The 24174-nt window shown below is 47.0% G+C and overlaps 1 protein-coding gene across 1 annotated transcript; it reads left to right on the top strand.

The window, feature by feature from the left end:
• Nucleotides 1-6219: 6219 nt before the first annotated feature.
• LOC133797770 (uncharacterized) lies at nucleotides 6220-23926 on the top strand. Its single transcript, XM_062235809.1, has 5 exons — nucleotides 6220-6258; nucleotides 6379-6691; nucleotides 21611-21822; nucleotides 21931-22210; nucleotides 23431-23926. Exons 2-5 carry the CDS (start codon nucleotides 6392-6394, stop codon nucleotides 23737-23739), a joined length of 1101 nt encoding a protein of 366 aa, XP_062091793.1. The 5' UTR covers nucleotides 6220-6258; nucleotides 6379-6391; the 3' UTR covers nucleotides 23740-23926.
• The last annotated feature ends 248 nt before the right edge of the window (nucleotides 23927-24174 follow it).

The raw sequence follows: 24174 nt of genomic DNA, 5'->3' as shown, positions 1-24174 counted from the left end.
TCATTCACGAGGTAACACCTTATTCTCCTGAATCCAATGGAGTGGCAGAACGGAAAAATCGCACTTTAAAAGAGATGATGAATGCCATGTTATTAAGTTTTGGATTACTGCAGAACATGTGGGGTGAAGCTATTTTGTCAGCTAATTATCTTTTAAATAAGATTCCCCGAAAGAAAGATCAAAAGACACCATATGAATTATGGAAAGGTAGACAACCTTCATACAAGTACTTAAAAGTGTGGGGATGTCTGGCTAAGGTGATTGCACCATTGCCAAAAAGAATGAAAATAGGTCCAAAAATAGTAGATTGTATTTTCATTGGTTATGCACAAAATAGCAATGAATATCGATTTCTTGTACATGAGTCTAAAAACCCGGACATTCACAAGAATACGATAATGGAATCAAAGAATGCATCATTCTTTGAACATGTATTTCCTTGCAAAGATAATGGGGTTGGACCAAGCTCTTCTAAGCGAACATCTGAAACGATGGATGATTGAGAACAAGAAGAGGAAACTAATGAAGTCCAAGTAGAGCCAAGGCGAAACAAAAGGGCAAGGATAGAAAATTATTTTGTACCAGATTTTCTAATTTATATGATAGAGGCAGAACCTCGAACATATAAAGAAGTTGTGAGCTCTATTGAAGGTCCTTTTTGGAAGGAAGCCATAAGGAGTGAAATTGAGTCCATCCTGCAAAATCATACTTGGGAACTAGTTGACCTTCCTCCTGGATGTAAACCTTTAGGTTCCAAGTGGATTTTCAAAAGAAAAATGAAAACAGATGGAACAATTGATAAGTACAAGGCCCGATTGGTAATAAAAGGTTACAAACAACAAGAAGGCTATGACTACTTTGATACTTATTCTCCGGTGACGAGAATAAATTCTACAGGATGATTTTGGCAATTGCTGCATTGCGAAATCTAGAAGTCTATCAAATGGATGTAAAAGCTGCCTTTCTAAATGGAGATCTTGATGAAGAAATATACATGGAACAACCCAAGGGTTTTGTAGTTCCAAGGAAAGAAAAGAAAGTTTGCAAACTTGTTAAGTCACTGTATGGACTTAAGCAAGCACCAAAGCAATGGCATGAAAAATTTGATAGTGTCATGATGACAAATGGATTTAAAATCAATGAGTGTGACAAATGTGTGTATATCAAAACCACAAACGAGGGATACATCATTCTATGTTTGTATATAGATGACATACTCATTGTTGGAAGCAACCAACGAATGGTTAAATCCACCAAAAAAATGTTAAACTCAAGGTTTGACATGAAGGATATGGGACTGGCTGATGTAATTTTAGGGATAAAAATTATAAGGACGCCAGATGGACTCAGTTTGAGTTAGTCACACTATGTGGACAAGATACTTGAAAAATTCGGTAAAGATGATTCTGGAATTTCCAGAACACCAATCGATACAAGTCAGCATCTATCCAAGAATAATGGTGAAAGTGTGTCCCAAGTAGAATATGCTAGAGTAATAGGAAGTCTAATGTACTTGATGAGTTGTACTAGACCAGACATTGCCTATACTATAAGTACTTTGAGTCGATTCACGAGTAATCCAGGTGTTGAACACTGGAAAGCAATTGCTAGGGTACTTAGGTACTTAAGGTATACTCATGACTATGGGCTAAACTACACCAGAGATCCAGCTGTGCTTGAAGGATACACTGATGCAAGTTGGATATTTGATATTCATAACTCAAAAGGTACTAGTGGATATGTCTTCACTCTAGGTGGTGCAGCGGTTTCATGGAAATCTTCGAAACAAACTGTAATCACTAGATCTACAATGGAATCTGAGTTTGTTGCTCTGGATAAATGTAGTGAAGAGGCAGAATGGCTACGTAATTTCTTAGATGATATTCCAGATTGGCCTAAACCTGTGCCTGCAATATGTATATATTGTGATAATCAAGCAACAATTGGCAGAGCAAAGAATGTTCTATATAACGGTAAGTCAAGACATATACGTTGACGACATAATACCATTAAACAATTGATCTCAACTAGAGTTATCTCAATTGACTATGTGAAGTCAAAAGATAATATTGCAGATCCGCTAACCAAAGGGTTAAATAGAGATCAAATTGAAAAGACATCAGAAGGATTGGGACTTAAGCCCAGAAGAAATAAGGTAGATATAAAGGAAAACCCAACCTAGTTGACTGGAGATCCCAAGATCTAGGTTCAATGGGACAACCTAATTATATAAACCTTGTAAGATCACTGTGGGGACTAACCCTACCCATTCTGTTGATGAAACACTGATTCTCGTTGTGGAAAAAGGATAAACATTAAGCTTTTAATGACCCTTATGCGTCGGAAGTCCAAACGGGGCAATGCGGGATTTTTCTTAATTAAGAGGTCACCTATGTGAGAGAGAAGTGGGGCCGCTTCAAAGGAGAATTGTGGGGGCTAAATTCTCTAAAACCTCTCACAGAACCAGGCGGATGTTCATGGCCAAAATGAACATAATCATGAGAACCGATATGATGCCAGGAAGATATCTGTGTGAGATATATCATCATTTACATCAACAGCAGACAGTTCAAAGACATCGCGTCCACAGATCAGCTAGTAAGGTAAATATATTTTCACAAGGGAAGGTTCAAAGGTTAACACCCACCTATCCTATGCAGGTATCTACCGTAGAATTCTATCACCGTGTTGAGTCGAGTCTTGTCAATTCATTGTGAGTCTTTTCTCTGTGTATTCCTTATCGTTGATCAATTTCATTCATGTGGGGGATTGTTGGAAAAATTATATTTTATATATAACAAATAGCCAATTTAGGCTAATGTGTGAATGGAAAATTGATGCCTTAAATGTGGTCCATTGATAGCTGCTAATAAATGCAGATTTGGTCAATGATGTAATCACTGTAATAATGGTGAATATTCTAATTGATATAAAAAATTATGGTAAAGATTATGATTGATCAATATCACTAATTTTGTGGGATTTTTTGCATTAATTCCCTTGTGTCCACACTTGGTATTCCACCCCATATGAAGCCTATAAAAGGAGGCTTCACCTTTCATTCTAGAGACACCAACAAATAGAGTCACTCACTAAAAAGCTCTCTTGTTTTCTTCTTCTTTGTTTTTCGTAAGTCTTAAGGTGATAGAGTGAATGTATTAATCCGAGTTCGCTGGTGTAATGCCCCAAATTCTCCGATGTGTTTAGCGGCGTGAATAGTAGGTCGGGAGAGCCGTACTTGCATAATTATGTTATTAATTGATATAATGCATGTATATGTTGATTATATTATTATATGATGTGAAATGCATGCATGTGAGTCCATATTCTTAATTACTGGGGTGTGATGGTAACTTGGCCCGTTGAGGGGTAAATTGTTTATTTGGATGCATGTTGGTGATATATTTTTGAGACCATATTATGATGTGGGTTTGCTCGAGCCATTTGGCATGAGACGATCATGGTGTGTTAATTATCGGTTTGGTCATAACAGGCTTAAGCTCGGGGCTCGGGGTGAGTCTTGGGGTGCTTTTAATGATTAGAGTGTTACCGGGCATTAAAGGGTAACGGGATGTGAATTATTGGTGTTTGAGAATAATGAGATTAGCGGAAATTGGGAAGCGTTAATTATGATTAACGGGATAGGTGAAAAGTACCAATTTTACCCTTGAAGTGGTTTTAGAGTCTTAAGGTGACTTAAGGGTATTTTGGTCATTTGGGGTTTGGATATATATGACTTAGGAGGGTTGAAGAAGAACAGAGCAAAAACAGACTTGTCTTCTTCCTTCCCGTACGTTTATTTCCTCCACTTTCTTCTTTGGTGTTCTTGAGCTCAAAGTGTGGAATTAAGCTAGGAGATCAAAGGGCTGAGTTAGTGGACCTGGTTTGGCAATTGAGGAAGTTCAAAGGAGGTTTGAGGTGAGTTTTATCCATTGAGTTTCTGGTTATACCCTGTTTTAGTGTTAGATTTCAGCTTGTGTTTTTATGGAGGATTGTTGGAATTGATGGAAGTTTTAATTGGGGTTTGTCTTGGGCTTTGCTAAGGGTGTGACATAGGAAAAGTTTGGGGATTTTATTGGAGGTTTGGGTGGTGTTTAAACTGGGTTTGAAGGGTTGGTTCTAAGAGAAAACACAAGGGAAGAAAAACAGGGGTTTTGGCTGAACTAGAGGTTGCGCCGCGGCATGGCCAGAGGGAGCCGCGGCCCTTGGGGGATGCTGAGTTTGGGCGCCTCTGCTTGAGGGGTGGGCCGCGACATGGCCAAGGAGGGCCACGACCCTTAGTGGCTTTTTGGCCAGAAATGACTTTTTGGCTCGGGGATGCAAGCCTAAGGCCTCGGGGTTGAACCTACTACCCGGTTGAGTAGTGTTTGATGTCCCGGAGGTTAGGTTTTGGTTTGGGAACATTTTATTGATGGAATCCCATATTTGGTTATGACCAGGTAACCGCTAAAGGACCATAAGGTTGATCGTTCTCAGGGTTGTTCTTTTATTCATTCTAGCTCGAACCAGAGGTAAGAAAACTACACCCCAAGTGTGACATGCATGGATATTCGTGAGGCATGTTGGTTGTGTATATATGGACATGGATTGAATATAGAATGCTTAGCATATGTTGCTCACTTGTGCATGGTACTGACTCATTAGTCAGATTTGGCAAAGGTGCTAGTATCAACTGTGAAGCTGTGACTTATTAGTCAGGTTCGGCAGTGGTACTGGGCACTGGTCACGTGGAGCTGACTCATTAGCCAGGACGGCCTTAGCGTGTTAACGCAAGCCAACAAGATTAGATCTAATCGAACATCAGCATTGAATGACTCAAAGAGCATTAATGCCAGGCTGACCCCGAGGGTCGATGAATGAAATAAGCGCTTGGAGGCTAGTGGCTTACCTAGCAGCCACTCTCCCACTTGAGACAGTGACATGCTTGTCGGTCACTCAGTATGGTTTACCAGAACCTGTTGAAGGCTAGTGGGTTACCTAGCAGCCACTCTTCCATTTTAGTTAGTGACTTGCTTGTCAGTCACTCAGTATGGTTTATCAGGACCTCATGTGATGTCCACTCATTTGTTTGAAAGCTTTATGCTCAGTGTGATTATAATGATAATCATTCGATAATGTTATAGAATAGTATTATGTTTTCTTGTTGGGCTTTGGCTCATGGGTGCTATGTGGTGCAGGTAAAGGGAAAGAAAAGCTCACCTAGCCTAGAGTGGAGAGCTGAAGTGGTGATGTGTACATATGCGGCCGCTTGACCATCACGGTCAAGGAGTTCTCAAAGGAACTAGGGGGTTTACCCTATTTTTGCCGCTTAGGTCGGTAGGATTGTAAAGTTGAAACAGTAGTGACCATTTTGTACTGAGAACAACTTGTAAACATTTTGTTTAGCTCTGCAGAGCAGTTTGTAATAAAAATCTCCATTTCCTTTTTATTGGTTTTATACCTTAACCTGTTAATTACACTTAGAGCACGTTTTTGACCAAATGACTCGGGTAGCGAGTCAAATTTCCAGTCCACCGTTCACCGTAACTGTTCTGGGGTAACCAGGGCGTTACAGCTGGAGTAGTGAAAGCGGTGTGTTCCTCTACACGTTAGTCGTTGTATTCTGGGAAGTGGTTGCTCACGTATCCTCTAACACCAATCAGGTAAATGGGGCAAATCTGCTTTAAGGAAAGCGTGTTTTACGTGCCTCGGCTTTCTTTTCAATTACCAATTTTATAATTTATTATTTTGTATTTATTTTTTCTGTTCTTCAATTAATAATATATTATTATGTTTGTTAATTATTTCCATCCTCTTTAATTAAATTCTAACATTTTTTGTGTGGTGATATTTCCTATTAGCTTGGCGTAAGTGAAAAATTTAGTAGAGTAATTTAGTTAGAGTGATATTAATGTAATAAAAGTATAATATAATTTATAACTAATTATTAAGTAAAAATAATTATTAATTAGAACATGACACTTGTCACAAAACTAAAAGGAGAATACAAAAGAGAGAGAACATTCCTCGTAAGTAAAATAGCTTGGACAAAACAGCACTTTGTTTGTTCCTGGATCAGTTCAGTGACCTATCCACGTCTCACCAAACACATTATGCATTATCAAATTCAACTTTTTCCTCCAACCAAACTATAATACATTCACATATATATGTATATATATAATTAAACAGCCTTAGCAAAAGGGTCATATAGAAATAAACTATATAATACAGAAAAGAAATAAAGAGCACGCCTGCCCCTAAATCTATCCCTCTCTGGTAGGTTGATGATTTGATTTCACAGCCTTACTATATAAATCTATGCATATCTGGTTATTGTTTTTGTCTTGGATTAATGATCATGATCATGATCATCTATTACAAATAATTAATTTTCAGGGATCGGACAAAGATGGAGATGTTTAAGGGGATTATGGCTCCGGTAGTGGTGATGGGGATGGGGTTGGTGGTGTCATGGGGATACAAGGCAGCTATAGTAGCAGTGAGGCCACCACCACCAAAAATATGTGGGTCTAAAGGAGGGCCTCAAATCACAGCTCCAAGAGTCAAGTTAAGGGATGGAAAACATTTGGCTTACAAGGAATTTGGAGTCCCTAAACAACATGCTAATTATAAGATCATCTTCATCCATGGCTTCTCTTCCTCTAGACATACTGCATCACTTCTTTCCACTGACCTTTCTCATTGCCCAGTATTAATAATTAAAACTCTCTTCTTAATATATAACTGTTAACCGAGATTTTCGGCAACTCTATTAATAACCAATATTTACTAGTAAGTATAGTGAAAACAGAAGATTAACATGGGATTTTTACGTGGTTGAGGCGTTAACTAGCCTTAGTCCACGAGTCTATATTATTAGAGCTTGAAGAAGCTTTTACAATGGAGTTTTTCCTCTATAGTTTGACAGAGTTCCTGCCTTTTTTTTAGTGGAAGAAGCGAGAGAGTTTACAGCGTTCTGTAGCTTACATTTATAGGCTTGTCGGAACACCGGGTCTGGGCCGGGTCTGACCCAGGCCCATCGGAGAAATGGATATATGTGGCCTTTCTAGTGGAGGCCCAATACAAGAGGTACAAAATACATGAATTCCAAACCAGCTAAGGCCCAACAGGTTGACCTTAGGGCTACGTCTCGCCCGACAAAACGACGCTTTTGGTCTGATCACTTCGAGTCACGAGGCCGATTCAGGAGACAAGACCAGTCAGAGTACTTGGATGCCCAGACCTGACACATTGGCGTGCAATCCCGAGGTGGCCTTTTCTGCAGGTGAAAAGTGGGGACAACGCCCACGTGGAGTGAGGCAGCTTCAGGGTCCTGGACGCTTGGCCCCTTCAACCGGGGGTGAGGTGATCCGGGTCCGTTTACCTTTGTCCCGCTTCGTTTACCACAGGCCCGGACCGTATCAGGGTCCGCGATCGGGACACGTAGGCTGCGGGTGGTCCGGACGCTCTGTACACCGCCCGGACTATCGTCTCGGAGGACGGACCCGGAGGGACATTCCGGACCCCTCCAACGGGCCCGGACATGAATCCTCGATCTATACCCTTCTCCACGAACATTCTCCATACCAAGAGGCCTTGGGTCGGGCCCGCGTGCCTACATGGCCCCTGATAATGGGCCTGGACGAAGGCCCCGAGCCCACGTAGGAAATGGGGATAACATTTACCCCCCAAGCCTTCGCCTAGGTCTGCCAAGAGGAGGGTTACACTGTCCCCACGATGCTCGCTTGGTTGCCTCCCCGGTTCCTGCCCGAGTTCGTGGGTCCGGGTCAGTAGGCCGTGGCATTGGTTGGATGCTTGGCCCGGATCACTTACCACGGTCCGGGGACGTTTACCTTTGTCCCGCTTTATGGTAAGGATACACGTGTCGTCAGGTGATTGCTGCACGGGTCTTGAAGGGTCGCCTAGTCCTTCCAAGGGTCGCTAGGCCTAGACTAGGGTGTCAGCGCACGTCTCGAGGCGTCCCATCTGCACGGGGGGCCATCATTAATGTCCCTAGAACGAGGTGGACCGTAGGATGGGATGACCTTTGGCATCTGTCACTCCTGGGCCGTCAGATCTGAGATGGCGAGGATCCAACCTGAAAGGACTCATAAATGTCACCTGCTAACTCTGCGCCGCCACCTGTTCCCCAGAATCCCAACTTCTGCTCTTCTTCCTGAAGACGTGTCTCGGGTTTGTCTTGTCGATGAACTGCTGCACCGGCTGCGCCACTTCAAGAACGAGGTTCTGCTGTCCTTACCGTCGGACAACCACCACCTTCTATGGTCGACACCTCACAGTAAGTTCTCCTAACTCTCTTGACAACTTTATGAACCTGTGATGTTCTTTTGATGCGTGCGTTTAGGCTCTGTGCTTAGAAATTGCTAGGAAGGCCGCTTGGTCCGGGTTGCTCCGTACCCGGACGCTTCCCGGACAAGGGGCGGGCCTTAGTAGTCTCCTCTCCCGATCAGGGTCCCGGGGCTCTCCGGAATCCCGGACCTGATCCGACGGGATTCCAAGCAGTCCGACTCCCCGTACCTTGACCGACTTTCTTGGGTTTAGGTGCTGACTGCTTGGCCTTTATTTCTGTGTTCCCAGATCGTCAGCTATGGCAACGGGCGTTACACTCCATTCTGAAGAGGAGGTCAATAGGGCCCCTGTCACCGTTCCCGGATCCCAGACGCCTAAGGGCAACAGGTGGGAAATGGACGTGACGTCTAACTCGTTCCGAAATTACCGGATGATGCTGCTCCTGAAGCAGCGTTTGGGCATCGAATCAACTCCGGGCCTCTTTCACAACCGCCTTGCCAGGCTCAAGGAGCGGGCGCATACGTCCGTGGAAGGATTCAGAGCCTGGAGTGCTGGCCATATCAGCGCGGGAGCTACGCTCCCGCTTCATGACTTTTTCGTGCGGTTCTTGACGTACGTGGGAATTGCACTGTTCCAGCTTCTGCCATAAGCGTACCGTCTACTCGCTGGATGGCGTGTATTCTGCGCCGCGAAGGAGATCACGAAGCCCACCCCTGCGGAGGTCTTGTACTTCTACAAGCTGGAGCCGCAGGTTAACGTCAAGGACAAGACCCTGGACGACTTTTATAGGTTGAAATCGCGGAGCAGCTATCCCGCTCCTACCAGCTCCTAGAGGCATCCCCCAGACGTCAAGCATTATTGGTTCATGACGTCCGGATTCCTTGTAGACAAGAACCCCACACTGTTGCTGGACTTCCAGCGAGTGGGTAAGTACTTCCTTGGACCTTTCTTTTATTCACCTTTTCTACTCGTCTCTTATCATATTTTCCGGGTGGCAGGGCCCTTCACTCAAACTCCTCTTACCGAGTTCATTCTGGAAATGAGGAGATTTTATTCTAAGTTGACCACAGAGGATCTAGACTTAGGGGGCTACGTCACGAATGACAATCTCCGACTGGTTGGGATGCTCACGGCCACCCATACCATTGTTATCCCGAACCTTCGGGGCATCCCCTGCGAGAAGAACGTCGACGTCTGGGAACAGTTGGCTCTGGACCACATTGCCATAGTGGTACAAGCGGCGCGGGCCGACGCGGCCCAGCGGAAGAAGGACCAGGCCCCGGCGGAAGCGGCCACCTCAAAAGAGCTGGAGGAGCTCTTCGAAGATGCCCTACCAAACTCCGGGACCCCCGGGGCTAGCGTATCGGGGCGAGGTAACTCCCCTTTAACCTTAACGTATGCTCCTCGAGTCGGAGACTTAGCTAGGGATAGGCTAGTCCCCCTGGGCCCCGCGTTTGGGGCCGATGGGGAGGTGAGGCCTTTAGTTCCCGTCCCGGTAGGCTCAGAGGTCCTCATGTTCTTATCTGGGTTCCTCCAGTACGGGGGCTTCTTGAACCCGGACGACATGGGGGATCGAGTCCATTCATTTGATTTAAGGGAATTGAGTCTCGCCCGGGGCCTAGACGAGGGTTCGTCCCAGGCCATTCCTAACTTTGATTTGTGTTTTCATCTGTTTGGTTTACCGTCCTAACTCCTTTTTCTGTACCTTTGCAGAGGACTCTGACATGTAAAACCCGGCCAGCGAAATGAGGCGGCTTATCAAGGACCGGTCGGCCAAGAAGGCGGCCAGGAAGAGGAACGAGGTGACAGGTCCGGAGCCCCACCTTACGGGGGAACTATCCGGGACAGAGCTCCATCCAGGCGAAGGAGCTCTGGCCGTGGTCCCCTTCTAGGGCGTGGAGCCTGCTGCAAACTTCGCCTCCAACCCGCCCCCGGTGATTGATTTGGAGGCGGGCGCAGCTGCTAGCCGGAGCTCCGGGAAGAGGGGCCCGGATGCTGACGCCGGAGAAGGCAACGCCGGGAAAAGGCCCCGGGTGATGCGAGCCGGCTCGACTGAAGAGTCACATGGGGAGAGTCGGCTGACCGCGAAAGAAATCCCCCCCCCCCCCCCCCCCCCCCACGCCAGTTCTTCCCCTACGCCCGACTCTTCTGGAGAAGGGGGAACTAGCCCTGCGGGATGAGCAGTCCCAGCTGATCAACCGGACTTGGGAAAACGGCCGGTGCTGGAGGGATGACACTTACAAGGCCCTGACGATCCGTTGTCAGGTTGAATTCTCGAATCGTCCTGCCGAGTTTAGCGCTCCCCAGCCAATCGTGGACCGGCTAATCGCTGAAGCGGGCTTCCGCCCTAAACTTGGCTAGGACATGGCTCCCCTGGCGGTTGACCTGCTGGACCAGGTTGGGAGCACCATGTCCAATCTTCAGCTCAAGAGGTACGCCACGATAGCCAACCCGGACGTACTATTCGTCTCTCAGGCTCTCCGCCACCAGGCCACCGCGGTAACTTTCACTTCTCTTACACTCCTTCCCTTACTTGTTGATGATAGTTTTATTTTCTAACTTTTCTTTGCTCTAGGTCGATCTGCTGTCCCAACGGAGTGCCGATTTGGTGGCCGAGCTCGCCATAAAGATGGAGACGGCCAAGCTAGAGTTGGAGGCGGCCGTGAATCAGAGGGAGGCCGCCAAGGAGGCTCTTGGCCGGGAGACGGCCTTCGTCCAGGCAGAGTTGGCCCGTGTGAAGGCAGAGCGCGAGGAGCTCGGCCGAGTCAAGGCCGGGTTGGAAGAGGAGTTGTCCCGGAAGACAAAGGAGGCCGATGAGCGGGCGACGCTCTTGGAGACGGCCACGGCTCAGTCCGCCCTGGATAAGGAGGAGATCCAGGCCTTGAAAACCCGGGTCTGCGAGCTGGGCGATTCTCTGCTCCAGGAGAAGGCGGCGCATGAAACGACCCGTCGAGAAAAGGAGGAGGCCGAGGGCCTACTAGATGTCACCTTTGACGAGGCCATCTACATGGCCTGGTGCAAGGATAAGAGCATGAATCTCCTTGTCTTCCCCGATCCTGAGACAAAGCGGGCCGAGTATGAGGCCAAGGAGAGGGAGGATGTAGACCTCCGGGTGGATGTGTTGTAGGCCCGGACACGTAATTTTTATTTGTGTTTTTGGCTTGTACTTAAATTTAAAACACTGCTACCTTCTCTGGTTTTTATGAAGGTTTCCTTTCGCTGTTCCAAGTAGGAATTTCATTTTGTTGCCGCGATTAACTGATTGCAAGGGTTTAGTTCTGGTTCCAACGGCCTGGACTAGACCCAACGACTTAACTTTCCAAGTTTCTAATCCTGGCACCCATTCCAGGGCCCTCGTGGCATGGTTTAACCTGGAGTTCTTTTCTCCTTTTATCAGTTTTAGGCCCTGGCTTTGCCCTGGGGTAAACCGGATGCTTTTATATCCCGGACGTAATTTTTCCGGACAGGACGAGCCCTAAGCTCCGTCCTCTTTATTTTGCTCCCCCGGACATCACTTGTCCAGGACGGGACCGGCATTACTCTCGGACATCGTTCGTCCGGGCAGGATCGGCTTTGGGCCTGGTCATCTATTTTATACCACCGGACGTCGATCACCCGGGGTGGGACCGGCTTTGGGTCGGTCCTCTATTTTATACCCCCGGATGTCGTTCGTCCGGGGTGGGATCGGCCTAGGGCACGGTCCTCTTTTATACCCCCGGACATCGTTCATCAGGGGTGGGACCGGCCTTGGGCTCGGTCCGTTTTTATACCCCCGGGCATCGTTTGTCCGGGGTAGGACCGCCTTTAGGTCGGTCCTCTTTATTTTATACCCCCGGACATCGTTCGCTCGGGGTGGGACCGGCCTTGGCATGGTCCTCTTTTATACCCCCGGACATCGTTCATCCGGGGTGGGACCGGCCTTGGGCACGGTCCTCTTTTATACCCTCGGACATCGTTCGTCTGGGGTGGGACCGGCCTTGGGCTCGGTCCTCCGCTTTTATACCCCCGGGCGTCGTTTGTCCGAGATGGGACCGCCTTTAGGTCGGTCCTCTTTATTTTATACCCCCGGACATCGTTTGCCCTGGGTGGGACCGGCCTTGGCACGGTCCTCTTTTATACCCCCGGACGTCGTTCGTTCGGGGTGGGACCAGCCTAGGGCACAGTCCTCTTTTATACCTCGGACATCGTTCGTCCGGGGTGGGACCGGCCTTGGGCTCGGTCCGTTTTTATACCCCCGGGCATCGTTTGTCCGGGGTGGGACCGCCTTTAGGTCGGTCCTCTTTATTTTATACCCCCGGACATCGTTCGCTAGGGGTGGGACCGGCCTTGGCACGGTCCTCTTTTATACCCCTGGACATCGTTCATCTGGGGTGGGACCGGCCTTGGGCACGGTCCTCTTTTATACCCCCCGGTCATCGTTCGTCTGGGGTTGGACCGTGGGGTTTGCGTCTCCCGGACTGTGGTCCGGGCCGGGACTAGCCTAAGCTTGCGCTCCGCCAGGTGATTGCTTACACCTGGGATGATACCCCCGCAAGTGAGCGGAGATAGGTCTGTGGTGACTTGAGAAAGATTAGCACAGTTTTGACAATGACCCTTTATGAAGTTTTGGACACGTCATTTCCATTGTTTGAAAGAAATTCACCCTGAGGCGTACATTGTTTACAACGAAAATATTAAACTGGGAAAGGCTCCCTGACTATTGATAGTATTTATGGAGATGTTCCGCATTCCAGGCTTGCGAGACCTCCGAGCCATCGAGCCGCTTTAAGCGGTACGTTCCGGGGCACACCCCGTGCTGGATCTCATACGACCCCTCCCAATTTGGGCCCAGAACCCCCACTCCCGGATCTTGAGTGGCAGGGAAGACTCTTCGCAAAACCAAGTCGCCAGTTTCAAACTTACGGCTCCTGAATTTGGAGTTGAAGTGCCGTACGATCTTGCCTTGATACATCTTCAGCTGCACCTGCGATTCTTCCCGGATCTCTTCGATGAGATCTAGTGATTCTTGGAGTAAGGCGTGGTTATGGGCGAGATCATACGTGTCACGTCAGTGGGACGGGACGGTCGTTTCGATCGGGATGACGACTTCGCATCCATAGACCATAGAGTAGGGGGTGTGGCCGGTTGACGTCCGCTCGGTCGTTCGGTAAGCCCATAGTACGCGGGGGAGTTCCTCGGGCCATTTTCTCTTACAGGCCTGGAGCTTTTTCTTTAGTGTCCCCTTTAGGATTTTGCTCACAGCTTCTGCCTGCCCGTTTGCCTGAGGTCTGGCAACCACGGAGAAGCTCTTCACTATACCGTGCCTTTCGCAAAAATCCGTGAAGTGGGCGCTGTCGAACTGCTTCCCGTTGTCGTATACGATTTTGTAGGGGAGGCCATACCGACACACTATGTTGTTTATGATGAAATCTAAGGCCTTTTTGGAAGTGATTGTGTTCATGGGCTTTGCCTCAACCCATTTTGTGTAATAGTCCACAGCCACAATGGCGTACTTTACCCCCCCCCCCCCCCCTCTCTACCGGTCGGGAGGGATCCAACAAGATCGATCCCCCACACTGCGAAAGGCCAGGGGCTATTCATCTAGGTTATCTCTGTCGGGGGCACCCGAGGGACCTTCACGTACCTCTGGCACTGTTCGCACTTGCGGACGTAATTTATACAGTCTTTCTTCATGGTTGGCCAGAAGTATCTTTGGCGCAGGATCTTTTTGGACAGACTGGGCCCGGCAGTGTGATCTCCGCAAAATCCTTCATGCACCTCATGCATGATGGCGCCCAGCTCGGTCCCGGACACACACCTCAGGTAAGGCATGGACAAACCCCGGTGATAGAGCTTTCCATCCATCATGACGTAGCGGTGGACTTGATATTGGAGTTTCCTGGCAGCGGCCCGGTCAGTTGGAACTTCCCCGATAGACAGATAGCGGATCAGTGGTCCCATCCAGGAAGCGGAGTGGTCAACAGCGTGGATGGCGGGGGCCCTGATGCTCGGGACAGGGAGACGGTTGACAGGGACCAGTCCGGCCAGTTCTGATTCGGCGTTGGTGGCCAGCTTGGCCAGTGTATCCGCGATGACATTCTACTCCTGGGGGATCTGGCGGATGGAATGTGCTGCAAACGCCTGTAATAGCTCCCTCGCTTGAGTCACGTACGCCGCCATTTTCTCTCCTTTGGTCTGATACTCCCCCGAGATTTGTCTGACGACTAGCTGGGAATCGCTGTAAATTTCCAGGCTCGCTGCCCCTACCTCCCGGGCCAAGCACAGGCCGGCTAGGACAGCTTCATGCTCCGCCTCGTTGTTTGATGCTTTGAACTGGAAGCGAAGGGCATTTTGCAGTTGGTGTCCCTGTGGTGACACCAAGATGATCTCGGCTCCGGCCCCATTCTCGTTCGAGGCTCCATCCACGAAGATTTTCCACAAGGGTGCCGCAGGGGCTTCGGGAATACTGTCTTCCAGAGAAATCCCGGAACATTTGACGATGAAATCGGCCAAGGCCTGTCCCTTGATGGACACTTTGGGCACGTAAGATATATCGAAATGGCTTAGCTCCATGGCCCACTTCAGGAGTCTTCCCGATGACTCGGGCTTCTGTAATACCTGCTGCAAAGGATGATTGGTTAAGACCTTTATGGCGTGGGCCTGAAAGTAAGGTCGAAGCTTTCTGGACGCCATCAGCAGGCAGAAAGTTAGTTTTTTGATCAACGGGTATCGAGATTCAGCGTCGAGCAACCGCTTGCTTACGTAGTATACCGGGAGTTGTGTCCTTTGTTCCTCTCGCACCAACGCGGCGCTGATCGCGTGCTCGGTCACGGCCAGGTATAGATACAGGGACTCCCCCTCCACCGGTTTCGCCAGGATCGGGGCTTTGGCCAGGTGTTCTTTCAGCTTCTGGAAGGCCTCTTCGCATTCAGGCGACCATTCGAAACACTGGCTTCTCCGAAGGACGTTGAAGAACGGGACACTTGTCCGAGCTTTAGAAACGAAACGGCTCAGGGTGGCTACTCGCCCCGTTAGGCTTTGCACGTCCTTGTGCTTCCGGGGAGAGGCCATGTCGATCAATGCCTTAATCTTATCCGGATTGGCATCTATTCCCCGGAAACTTACTATGAAACCCAGGAACTTCCCGGAAGCCACGTCGAAAGTGCACTTTTTAGGATTCAGCTTCATCCCGTACTTCCGGATAACCGCGAAAGCCTCCACCAAGTCATCCGGATGGTTCCAGGATGTTTTAGACTTGACCAGCATATCATCGATGTATACCTCCATGTTTCATCCTAACTGGGCTCGAAACATCCGATTGACGAGTCTTTGGTACGTTGCCCCGGCATTCTTGAGTCCGAAAGGCATGACTATGTAGCAATAGATTCCCTTGTCGGTTAGGAAATTGGTGTGTCCCTGATCAGCCATGTGCATAGAGATCTGGTTGTAGCCAGAGTAAGCGTCCATGAAGCTCAAGATCTCGTACCCGGACATGGCATCCACCATTTGGCCGATCCGGGGGAGCGGGAAACAGTCCTTCAGACAAGCTTTGTTGAGGTCTGTGAAGTCAATGCACATTCTCCAGGTCCCATTCGGCTTTGGTACCTTGACGGGGTTGGCCAGCCACATGGGGTACACAACCTCGCGTATGAAGTTGATAGAAGACAGCTTCTCAACCTCCAGCTTAAGGGCCTCGGCCCTCTCCGTCCCCAAAGGCCTACGTTTTTGGCGGATCGGGGTCACGTTTGGGTCAATATTCAACGCGTGGAAAATGATGTTGCGGTCTATCCTGGTCATGTCGGAGTGGGACCAGGCCAGAAGGTCCTGGTTATCCTTGACTTGAGCGATGACAGCGGCCCAAATGTCTGCCGGCAGGCTTTTTCCGACTTGGATGACCCGGGTTGGATCGGTTTCGCTAATGCACACCTCTTTTATTTCGTCCATTGGCTCCAGGGCACGATCGTCCCCTATTCGCGGGTCCTGGTCGTCTTCTTCCCGGACCATCCTCTCGGCGGGCGGGAGAAGAACTGGTTCGACGGGCTCCTCCCGGATCATGAATATGGGCCGGGTGGAGACATGGTAGCACTTCCGAGCGCTCTTTTGGTCTCCCCAGACGGTCCCTACCCCTCCGTTGTCGCATGGGAACTTCATGCAAAGATGGCGGATGGAGGTGATGGCCCCGAACTCGACCAGTGCGGGCCAGCCAAAGATGACATTGTAAGCAGTGAGGCAGTCCACCACGACAAAGGTGCATAACTTGAACGAGTGCTGCAATTCACCCCCCAACGTAATCGGCAGCTGGATCTTTCCCATGGGGAGAAGCGCATCTCCATTGAAGCCATAAATTTAGGTCGGGCAGGACGCCAGATCCGCTTCCGTCAGGCCAATGGCGGTGAAAGCGGGTTTGAGCAACAAGTTGACGGAACTTCCATCATCTACCAGCACGCGAGACACCAATTTGTTGGCGATTTGAGCGTCTATGACCAGCGGGTCATGGTGCGGAAAGTGGGCGTTGCGGGCGTCTTCCTCCGTGAAGGTGATGGGGAGGTTTATCAATTTAGGGCGCTGAGCCGAAGCCTGGACAAGGGCGCAAACTTCCTGGTCGTGGTCCAGCTCGCTCAGATAGCGCTTTTGGTGATTCCTTGAAGGCCCTCCCAGGTGAGGTCCGCCCGAGATGGTTGCCACATGTCCGTCAACTCGAGGGGGTGCTGCCCCGAAGGGATAAGGCATTCCGGGACCGGGAACTTGCGCTGTGAGGGCCCCCTGAGGGGCCTGCGTTGGAGGTCCCTGTGCATACCCTCCCTGGGGGGGTATGCCCGAGTCGTTCCCGGGGACGTGGGTTGCCCAGGGCTTGCTGAAACGCCCGGGACTCCCACGGGCATCCTTACCCACTGGTGGAGGTGCCCCAGCTTGATGAGATTTTCAATCTCATCTTTGAGCTGCCGACACTCATCGGTTGTGTGGCCCACGTCCTTGTGATAGGCTCACATTTTGCTGGTGTCTCTCGGATTCCTTCCCCCTTTATACATGGGGCTAGGCTTCCGGTAGTGGACCGCCCTCTCTGTCGTCAGATAGATGTTTTCTCTGGTGTCCACAAAGTTGGTGTATTCTGAATATTGGGGATCGTAGCCCCTCTTCCCCTTCTTGGCCGGCTCGGGCCAGTTCTGGCCTTTGCCTGATCGCTTCTCCCGGGAGGGATTCACGCTTGCCTCAGTCACTCCCGTTTATGACTGCTGGACCACGACGGGGGCCATGCTGTGTCCTGCCGGCGCGACGCTATAACCGGAGAAGTGGGTTGACTGGGCCGGGGTGTACCCCGAGGCGGCAGGGCCGTATACCGCAGGGGTGTAACTGATTCCGGGCGTGATGGCATGTCCCGGGGGCGTGGCGTAGGACTGTGCTGGAAACTGTCCTGTATATCCCGGAATCTTCTGAGAGACGGGATGAGGAGCCGGGGGCCACCCGAAGGCCTGGATCTGGGCTTCCTCCCAGTTGATGAATCCTTGGGCCCTCCTGATGAATTCGTCCATGGTGGCGGCCTTGCTGCGCTGCATGTCATCCCAAAGGGGGGACCCGGCCTGGATCCCGGATTGTAGTGCCACTAGGCGCTGTCCGTCGTCGACTTTCGTCTTGGAGGCCTCCTCAGTAAAACGCTGGATGTAGGCTCTCAATGTCTCTGCGGGGAGTTGCTTAATATTGGCGAGAGCGTTGATTTGCATATCCATCCTCATGGCGGCCACAAACTGCTTTCGAAATGCTGACTGCAGCCCGGACCAGGATTGGATGGACCCCGGTTTAAGCCTCTTCCACCACTCTTCAGTGGGACCGCCCAAAGTGATCGAGAAGCAGAGGCATTTGCCGTCGTCGCTGACATGGGCCACTGTCATGAGTCGGTTGTACTGGGACAGATGGTTCCTGGGGTCGGTGTTGCCAGTATAGGCAGTGAGACTTGGCATCTTGAACCCCTTGGGGAGTATGGCGTCCAGGATGTGCCTTGCGCAGGGCTCTTTATCCTCTTCGTCAGAGTCGGTGTCTACGCCTTCTTGCTTGCAGACCAGGCGATCCGTGACCTTTTTCAACGTGGCCATTTGCTCCATGAGTTGCCTGGCCGTGCCATCCTCCAGGGGGATTCTCTCGTTCCTCCTGTCGTTGATGTTGTTTCTGAGGTCACCGTCTCGGGGGAGGATCTTTTCCTTACGGGCCCGCTCTTTCCGGGCGTTCAGTCCATCGCGTAAATCTATCCAGGAAGTGTCGTCCCCTGAACTGGGGGCGTGACATTCCTCGCAGCGAGGCTGTTCCCGACGGTCCTTGTTAACCGAGGCACTTGGGTGCAAAGACCTTTCCCGCCCGTCTCGCCCTGGGGCGTGTCGGGGCTGTGTATTTCGCGGCCGCGTCCCCTGCAGATTGATCGGGTGGCCTCGTCCTAGGACGGGGCGCACCTTTTCTTTCCTAGGTAGCGGCCGGGAACGAGCCCCGACTTTAGCGACGGGAGTGGTCTTCTCCCGGGTCTTCCGTCGCTCCCTGTCCGGGCATCCTGGAGCTTGCTCGGAAAAAGGCTCCGGGGGAGGGACAGGGCTGGCACCTCTGGGGACCCCGGCTTGCTCTCGTGGGGCATGTTGCCGCGTCTCAGGAAGTGGGCCAGTTGCGGGGTTGACTGTCGGACCCCGCGCGACCAAGAGTGCCTGTAGGGCTTGGAGAGACTCTTGTATCCGTCGATGTGCCTCCGCTTGCTCAGCGATCCTGGCTTCCTGATCTAGGACTTGTTGCCTTAGTTTGGTCACCTCCAAGTCTTGCTGATCATCGTGGGGGGTCTTGGGATCCGCAGCTTCGTCGTGGTACTCCCCCTCATTTTCCTCTTCATAATACTCCTCCTCGTTTTCCTCTTCGTATTCTGTCCCACCTTCGTAGTCTTGTGACTCATCTTGGTGAGATGTTTGAGGAGGCACGTCCTCGGGCAGATCTTGAGGGATAGGCTGCGAAGGCAGCGGGTCTCCGTTGTCATGCTCTGGATTGGTAGGGTCGAAGGTGGTGTGCGCGTGTTCACCATCGTAGTAAAGGCCTGACGTTAGCACTAGCTTCCTTCAGCTCTCAATGAAAGCACCAAACTATTAACCGAGATTTTCGGCAACTCTATTAATAACCAATATTTACTAGTAAGTATAGTGAAAACAGAAGATTAACATGGGGTTTTTACGTGGTTGGAGCGTTAACTAGCCTTAGTCCACGAGTCTATATTATTAGAGCTTGAAGAAGCTTTTACAATGGAGTTTTTCCTCTATAGTTTGACAGAGTTCCTGCCTTTTTTTTAGTGGAAGAAGCGAGAGAGTTTACAGCGTTCTGTAGCTTACATTTATAGGCTTGTCGGAACACCGGGTCTGGGCCGGGTCCGACTCAGGCCCATTGGAGAAATGGATATATGTGGCCTTTCTAGTGGAGGCCCAATACAAGAGGTACAAAATACATGAATTCCAAACCAGTTAAGGCCCAACAGGTTGACCTTAGAGCTACGTCTCGCCCGACAAAACGGCGCTTTTGGTCTGATCACTTCGAGTCACGAGGCCGATTCAGGAGACAAGACCAGTCAGAGTACTTGGCTGCGCAGACCTGACATATTGGCGTGCAATCCCGAGGTGGCCTTTTCTGCAGGTGAAAAGTGGGGACAACGCCCATGTGGAGTGAGGCGGCTTCAGGGTCCTAGACGCTTGGCCCCTTCAACCGGGGGTGAGGTGATCCAGGTCCGTTTACCTTTGTCCCGCTTCGTTTACCATAGGTCCGGACCGTTTCAGGGTCCGGGATCGAGACACGTAGGCTGCGGGTGGTCTGGACGCTCTGTACACCGCCCGGACTATCGTCTTGGAGGACGGACCCGGAGGGACATTTCGGACCCCTCCAACGGGCCCAGACATGAATCCCCGGTCTATACCCTTCTCCACGGACATTCTCCATACCAAGAGGCCTTGGGCCGGGCCCGCGTGCCTACATGGCCCTTGATAATGGGCCTGGACGAAGGCCCCGAGCCCACGTAGGAAATGGGGATAACAATAACTTTTTCGTTTAGGTCCAATTTCTAATGAATCAAGATAACAGTCATTATTGGTTAAATAAAAAAGAATAATTTTTATTGGAATAACCAATCATGAAATTTCATTATATTCTTTCTAAAATTGTTTTGTTTCGTTTTATAAATTTGTCCATTTTTATAAGGAAAGGAAACGAAGGTTGAACAGTGTGTATCTATTTAGTTTGATGAAGCAATTTTTAAACATAAGCTAACAGTTGGAACCCCAACTAATAACTTTTTCATTAATTCCTTGTCTGCCTACTAATTAATATTACTTTTTTATGTTGAAATTTCTCATTTAGGTTCAATTTTTAATTAATCAAGATATTTGTCTCTATTAGCCAAATAAAAAAGAATAATTTTTATTGGAAGAACTAATTACAAAATTTCATTACATCTCTTCTAAAATTGTGCTTCGTTTGATAAATTTATATTCATTTTTTGTCCGGTGTTAATTAATTAATTAAAACTCTCTTCTTAATAAATTAATATTACTTTTTTTTTTATGTTAAGGTTTCTAGTTTAGGCAAAAGAAATTAATCCATTTCTACAAAAGAGGCAACAAAGGTTGAATAATATATATATATATATATATATATATATATTTAGTTTGTTGAAAAGCAAATTTAAAAGGGAAGCTAAGTTGGAACCCAACTAACATTTTCATGATTTTTTTTGTCGGGAGATAATTAACCCCAAGTAAAGTTAAAGACATGGTGGACCTAAGTTGTGGGAAACCATATAAAAGATATGTTATTTTTTAAAAGAAATTATATATAAAGTAACAATTTTTTAAAATTTCAGAATCTTTGTGTATGTAAAAAATGACATTTTTTTTAAATTTTGGAGTCTTATTGTGTGGGGATTTAGTCAAGGGCCTGGCTCGCCTGTGTCCACCAGAGAATGGCTAAGGGGCATTATTGGTGTCCAACACCACAAATATGTGACATATTGTTATTAGTGCAATCCAACATCGTGTCCTACTTATTGAATTTAATAAGTATTATAGAATATCGGTAACTAATCATGAGTTGCCACTTCATATAGTATTGTGCACCTTAAAATACCAAATATCAACACTTTAATTGTTGGGTCATTTTAACATTACCACAAACATTGTCAAAATTACACACATGCGCAATTAATTTAGCATGAGACAATAATAATAGAGGCAATTAACACTTCAAGTCGAGCTTCACCAAGTCTTTTTTACTGTAGCTCTATGAAAATAACCATGTATATTTTTATCTACTGAGTATTCATATATGATGTGGTCAGGAAATTATTGAAGAACTAGGTGTGTACGTGGTGGGATTTGACAAACCAGGGTATGGAGAAAGTGACCCCAATCCTAAACAAACAGTGAAGAGTTTGGCTTTGGATATTGAAGAGCTTGCTGATAATTTGGGACTTGGATCCAAATTCTATGTGCTTGGAAATTCCATGGGCGGCCAAGCTGTATGGGGTTGTCTCAAGTACATTCCTCATAGGTAAGAAAAAACTAACACATACCCAATTGATGTTTTTTATTGTTTTAATTATTATGTCATATTATATAGGTCTTCTTAAAAAAAAAATGGTATATGGTATTTGGATAGGCTTGGAGGAGCAGGACTAATGGCTCCTGTTATAAACTACCGGTGGCCATCATTGCCAGCTGAGTTGTCGAGAGAGTGCTATTACAGACAGCCCAAAGGAGACCAATGGGCACTAAGAGTTGCTTACTACATGCCATGGTTGACCTATTGGTGGAACACTCAAACTTGGTTACCGTTTTCCACCGTTATATCTAAAAGTCCTATCAATTTCTCTGCTCAAGATCTCAAAATTTTCAACAGCTCACTGTCAAAAATGACTCCAGAAAAGGAAAAGCAGAAGGTATACTTAATCATTTTATAGAAGTGTTGCTATAATAAGTAACTTCCAAACACTAGTTAAGATAACTTATAGGCAGAGATGCACATTTTTCCCGGCCCCTAAAGACATTTTTTTGATATTTTTGTTCCATCTATTTAAATAGAGAGCAGGGGTAATTTTATTCTTGAATATTAAATAAGGCAAGAGAGGGTGTGGAGATGGAGGGGTTTAAGAATTTTTTTTTATATATTTATATAAAATTATAGTTTTGTAAAATGTGGGAGCCATTTTGTATAGAAAAATGACATTTTTCTAAATTTTGAGCTCCTTTAATTGGAGCCCTACGCACAAACCTAGCCCACTTATGTCTAGAATCGGCTCTGTCAACATGCCCCGTTTATTTATTTGTTCATATTTTTTAAAATGTATTTTATATCTATAGGGTTTGTATATTTTTAGATCTTGTGTTTTGTCTTATTACTTATTTGAATCTTGTGTTTTGACAAATTATTTTTTGGATTCTAAGTTTTGTAAAATGGTTCAAATAGAATCCTAAACCCGATTTCGGTCAAAGTTTTCTCAACTGAAATCACAAATAATTTACCAAACTAACAATTCAGAACAAAAATAAAATCATTTTGCTTAAAAATTGTGTTGTTATATTCAGTTTTTTCTTCATCAAAATTGAGTTTAGGGGTCTATTTGAACCATTTTACAAAATATAAGGTCCAAAAATAATTTTTTTTAAAACACAGGGTCCAAAAAAGTAATCAGTAAAAACATAGGGTCCAAAAAAATATAAACCATTATTTATATGTTTTTGTAGTTTACGAATCACATTTAAGTATTTTAAAATTTATTTGAAACAATATTTAGTATTTTGATTTACGAACATTGTGTAAAATTTTAAATTTCATGTGATTTATTTTAAAAATTTTAAATTAAAATTTATTTTTAAATAAATGGATCTCGTGAAATTCCCCGCCTCACCCCTAACAAAAAAAAATGGGAATAGGAACAGGGATGAGGACGACAATAGGGATTTAAATGGTTAATTGAGACGAGACAAGAGAGCACTCCTCGCCAATTCTACGTTCTACATGCATTTCTATTTATATAGTGTTCGACACCTAAAAGTTACCTTGTATATCACAAATCATTTTGTATTGTTCATCTATGGCTTAGTTTGAATTCAAATTAAACTAGCTATGTGACAACATAGAACATTTTTGTGTTTGCAGCAACAAGTGACACAACAAGGAGAATTTGAGTCATTTCATCGATCCATGATGGTTGGATTTGGGAAATGGGAATTTGACCCAACAGATCTTAATAACCCTTTTCCCAACAATGAAGGAACAGTCCATCTATGGCAAGGGGAAGAAGATAAGCTTGTCCCATTGGAGCTTCAACGTTACATTGTTGATAAGCTTCCATGGATTCACTACCATGAGTTGCCTGGTGCTGGTCATCTTTTTCCGAGTGCTCATGGAGTGGGTGAAACTATCTTAAAGCAATTCTTAATTGGGGATGATGACAATCACAACTAATCTATTATTAATGATCACTTTATTATTTCATTAGGAATGGACTGAAAGTTTTTATTAATATTATTTTTTTTAAAAAAAGGAAGAGGATATATGTTAACATTTTACTATTTTTGAGTATTTTGTTACTAAAATTGATTTTATGCTAATTTTTGGTATCTTTATATATGAATGGATAATTGTGGGACTCTATTGTTTGGCTACTTTATGATTTACTCTATTTAGTATTAGTATGGTCTCTTAGGTCTCTTATCTGTATGAGTTTCTTCAACCACTTGTTTCAAATTGCATTTTTTTAAATAAATAAATTTCTACATTGTTTACAGTTCTATAAAAACTACAAATTAAAGATCCGTCTAGTATGCCGTATTGTATTGTATATAGGATTGTATATTATTGCATTGTATAGTATTTGTTTAATACAACACTATGTTTGAT

Source organism: Humulus lupulus, chromosome 8 (genome assembly GCF_963169125.1).
Source record: "Humulus lupulus chromosome 8, drHumLupu1.1, whole genome shotgun sequence".
Classification (NCBI taxonomy): Eukaryota; Viridiplantae; Streptophyta; class Magnoliopsida; order Rosales; family Cannabaceae; genus Humulus; species Humulus lupulus.
The sequence above is the reverse complement of the archived record's forward strand: the minus strand, read 5'-3'. Positions and strand labels throughout refer to the sequence as shown.